The sequence below is a fragment of the Malus domestica genome, chromosome 02, assembly GCF_042453785.1.
Source record: "Malus domestica chromosome 02, GDT2T_hap1".
In the NCBI taxonomy this organism is placed as follows: Eukaryota; Viridiplantae; Streptophyta; class Magnoliopsida; order Rosales; family Rosaceae; genus Malus; species Malus domestica.
In genome coordinates, this window is record NC_091662.1 from 17,606,377 (window position 1) to 17,610,470 (window position 4,094).

General features: G+C 41.0%; 2 protein-coding genes across 2 annotated transcripts; both read right to left on the reverse strand.

Moving 5' to 3' along the window:
• Positions 1 to 1,947, reverse strand: LOC103419982 (copper-transporting ATPase HMA4-like). Its single transcript, XM_070812030.1, has 4 exons — positions 1,355 to 1,947; positions 1,158 to 1,236; positions 869 to 1,075; positions 1 to 57 (listed from the first exon to the last, which is right to left on the reverse strand). The coding sequence occupies exons 1-4, from the start codon at positions 1,945 to 1,947 to the stop codon at positions 1 to 3; spliced, it is 936 nt and encodes a 311-aa protein (XP_070668131.1).
• Positions 1,948 to 3,566, reverse strand: LOC103419983 (nuclear transcription factor Y subunit B-9-like). The gene is made up of 3 exons (XM_070812042.1): positions 2,839 to 3,566; positions 2,650 to 2,702; positions 1,948 to 2,088 (listed from the first exon to the last, which is right to left on the reverse strand). Exons 1-3 carry the CDS (start codon positions 3,557 to 3,559, stop codon positions 1,948 to 1,950), a joined length of 915 nt encoding a protein of 304 aa, XP_070668143.1. The 5' UTR covers positions 3,560 to 3,566.
• Positions 3,567 to 4,094: the final 528 nt, after the last annotated feature.

Sequence of the window (4,094 nt, forward strand, 5' to 3'; positions counted from 1 at the left end):
TCAACAGGGTTTCCCAACTGTTAGAGTCCCTGTTTTATCAAAAACAATCGTTTTCACCTGTAAGGATCAAACACATGTCAGTAAACGTCCAGACATCAATAAAGTGTCAAATGCTAAAAAATGTATCAACCTTCATGACTTAGGTACCATTTGTTCAACTTTTCATTTTAGAAAGGAAAAAAAAAACAAAAAAACGAAACAATTATTAACCTTGTTATCAGAAAAGGAGTTGGGGAGAACTCTCCCTCAGTGAGAGCTGTTATCTACAAGAAACGGGGATCTAAAACTTGGCGAGTATGGCTTGCTGACATGGACAAGGTGCATACAGCCACCAATCGTCCAGAACCAAAGAGTCATATGAGACAGATTCCAACTATGAAATGATAGTTGCATGTTCAATCCCAATACATACAGAGAGAAAATCCTTCATACCCAATGACATAGATTGCATTTAGTTTTATGTCAAGAGCCTAAACGTTGACAGAACGGAGGCAGAGCATTTCACTGGTCAGAAATGAAGTGCATAACTTGTTATATTACGGAACATCAACATAAACTACGTTGGTAGCATAGGTCATAATACAAAATGACCAGACCAATACGAGGAGAGCAACTTCATAACAAAGGAAAGACGAGTAAACGGACTACACTTGCACCCTCAGACATATGGATAGTGTCTAATAAGTAATTGTCTTTTCCTAATACCAAAACAAACAGGTTTTCGACGTCCTCAGAAGGAAAAGTAAGTAGGAACAAGTATAATGATGCTACACTAGAAAAAAAAACATGAAAATAAAATGCATGAAAAGTTGAAAACCCAGATTCTGAATTGAAAAGCAATTTGTTTCCCAAGATAAGGTGGTCTTACCTTATGAGCCTTTTGGTGTGCATTTCCACCCTTGATAAGAACACCTTGCAAAGCACCCTTCCCTGTTGCAACCATTACTGCCGTAGGGGCTGCTAGTCCCAAGGCACAAGGGCAAGCAACCACTAATACTGAGATACCGAATTGTAATGCCAGCTCAAATTTATCCATGCCTTTTGGTATCCAGTTTTCCGGAAAAAAGACCAAATTCTACAGGGATGAACCATCCAAGCCATGTCAAAAATGCGACAATGACAACCTGATGTAGGAAAGAAAAAAAGAATAATCATGCAATTGAAAAATTGTCATAATACATGGTGTCCATATTAGCTGATCTACGTCTCAACACATGATATGATCCAACATAGAACCTGACAGGACATCCAAAATCAATATTTAGTATTTGCTCCTTTAAGTAATTTATTCACAAGTTGTTGCTACAAAACTCATGACAAGAACAAGAAGAATAGAAATATACAAATTAAATACCTCCGGCCAACAATGAACTGCACTGGTGTGCAAAGAATCCGTCTTAAAAGCATCCCTACAGTGAGCATATTGTGAACCTTGTTTCCATAAGGAGGAAGCATCGGAAGCACCATTGAGAATAAAAATATAGGAACCGAAAATAGGCAGCTAAGGAAAAACTGGTTCCTGTACATCTGAATCTCATGTTTCCGCTCAGCTTTTCTTGGTCTTGGAGGAACATACAAGTTTGCCTGGTACACCTTGGATTCACGGCCAGCTTCTTCAATACAACGTATAAGAGATGTTGGACCTATGAGGTCTGAATCATAGGTAATAGTCACCTTCTTCCCTGCCAAGTCCACTTCAACATTACTTACTCCTTCAACTGATTCAACGAAGGATTGGACAATAGTCATATCCTCTGGAGAATCAACTCCTTCAAGTTTTAGATGAAGTTTGTTGACATCATTCCCCGAACTAACCAGTTCAGCCCCAAGGCCAGCATCTTCAATTGCTTGAATAATGCAACTAGTATCAGTGAGGTTGGGATCAAAGTGAACCTTTGTTTCTTCAAGGGCTAGACCAACAACTGCATTTTTCACTCCATCGACCATTCAAAGAGCGCACTCAACTGACTCGGAGCAGCTGGTGCATGCCATTTCTTTTATCCTCAGTCGGCATACAGCTACATCTTGTTGTGGATATTCAGAAACAGGGAAACCAGCATCTTCTACAGCTTCCTTAATTTTTCTTGCCTAACATAAAAAACATCATATGCTAAGTGCCCACAAGGCATACCAATGCACTATTGAAAAACTTTGGTTTGGTAATCGCGTCTAAAAAATGTTATTGAAATTTTTTTAAAAGATGAGTTTTTTGAAGAAAGGCGGAAAAATAGCATCTTAGAGAAGTCCTAAAACTTCACTCATATTAATGAGCTCTGGTATATAATTGACTGCAGCTTGGCCTTCAATGGGCGACACTGTTGCACTCTTGATCCCATCAAGCTTTCCCAACACAGATTCAATCATTAATGCAATTATTTATTCATTAAGTCTGTTAATTAAACAGCTGAGACCTTTCTTTAAACTGTGGTGATCATTTGAAGTGAACAAACGGGTCAAATCCCCCCAACGAGTTCTCACCCTACACCCCAGAAGCCGAATCAGCTATTTGCTCCTTGTATCCAAAATAGGAAAGCTCCATTAACGATTGAACATATCATACACGGAATGAACATCCAGAGGATGAAGTTAACGATTGAACATGTAATACAAGGAATGAACATTCAGGGATGAAGTTATTCATTACATTACTGGAACCAACTTGTCCTTGAACTCAAAGGAAGCAAACTCAGTTTGCAACCATGCTAAAACATAGAGATAAACTACAATAACTTATGTAACTACTAATTAATTGCAAACTAATGCAATTATTTATTAATTACGTCTCTTAATTAAACGGCTGAGACCTTTCTTTAAACTGTGGTGATCATTTGAAGTCACCAAACGGGTCAAATCCCCCCAACGAGTTCTCACCCTGCACCCCAGAAGCCGACGATGACCCGCCTCCACCAGCACCAGAGGAGGAACCATCCCTAAACATTCCCATCATCGAGGGGTCATACATGGGAAGACCATGCTGGGGCCCGAAATAATATCCCGGTCCATAAGATGGTGGCGGGGGAGGCATCATTGCAACCTGGGGCCCAGCATGCCCAGGAGGGCAATAGTCCATCAGCTGGCGCTCCTCCCTCTTCACAAACTGAGAGCGGTCGGAACTCTCGGACTCCCGGTAGCGTTGCAGGTAAATGGTGAGGGGTTCGACGTAGTTGTCAAACCCGAGCTTTCCCATGGCCCAGAGGACATCCTCAGCAGTGACAGTCTTGCGCTGCTCGGGCTGGCAGCGCTCGTTGGCCTCGCCGGTTATGAAGGCGATGTACTCGGACACACACTCCTGCATGGTCTCCTTGGCGTCGTCAGATATTTTTGCATGCGGGGGTAATATCCTCCGCATTATGCGTATCACGTTGGCTATCGGCATGTATCGATCCTGCTCGCGAACGAGGCACTGCGGGGCCCTCTGTTCAGTGTTGTTGTCGCTATTGCCGGGGAACGGATCCATTACAGGACCTGGGTGGTACCCTCCGGAAGATTGGAGAAGCATCTGTGAAGATCGTTGAGGACCACCCGACTGCCTGGTTCCGTGCTGGTTTTGGTACTCCATGAATTTGCAGCGCAACACCCAACAGAATTTAGCGAAGAAGAAGAAAGTTTAATATTGTTTTTAATGGCCTTGCCTCAAGAAATTTTTAGTTGTGATGGAAACACAAGTGATACACCACGTGTTTTAATAGGAATGGTGGGAAATTTTATTTTTTATGTTATTAGCTTTTTAGCACACATATCTCACTATTTGTTTAGTGACATGTGATATACCACCCCCGTGTACCACCCCGGATCACACATAGCCCTGGTTTGATACTGAGGTGATTTTGAAAAAAGTGGCTATCAAAAAAGCTGAGAGCTTTTTTATGTTTGGTAAACATTTAGCTTCAGCTTTTTTTTTACAATTTTATGTAAAAAAAGCCAAAAACACAAAGCTGCAAAACCCAGCTTTGAAAAACCAGTTTTTTTTCACATCCGTTTTACATAAAAGTTTTCAAACACTATAATACTGCTTTTTTTTTTCAAAAGCACTTTTACAGAAAAAGTTTACCAAACACTCTACTGCTTTATTTTACAACTGCTTATTCTCACAG

Excerpts from the sequence above, each read along its gene's own strand:
- LOC103419983 (XM_070812042.1), bottom strand. The coding sequence starts at position 3,559 with ATGGAGTACCAAAACCAGCACGGAACCAGGCAGTCGGGTGGTCCTCAA. Across the intron at positions 2,703-2,838 it reads GGGGGGATTTGACCCGTTTG|CATGGTTGCAAACTGAGTTT; the intron begins GTGACTTCAAAT and ends TCTATGTTTTAG. Across the intron at positions 2,089-2,649 it reads TCAAGGACAAGTTGGTTCCA|GCAAGAAAAATTAAGGAAGC; the intron begins GTAATGTAATGA and ends TTTTTATGTTAG.
- LOC103419982 (XM_070812030.1), bottom strand. The coding sequence starts at position 1,947 with ATGGTCGATGGAGTGAAAAATGCAGTTGTTGGTCTAGCCCTTGAAGAA. Across the intron at positions 1,076-1,157 it reads ATTATGACAATTTTTCAATT|AATTTGGTCTTTTTTCCGGA; the intron begins GCATGATTATTC and ends TCATCCCTGTAG. Across the intron at positions 58-868 it reads CACACCAAAAGGCTCATAAG|GTGAAAACGATTGTTTTTGA; the intron begins GTAAGACCACCT and ends TGATCCTTACAG.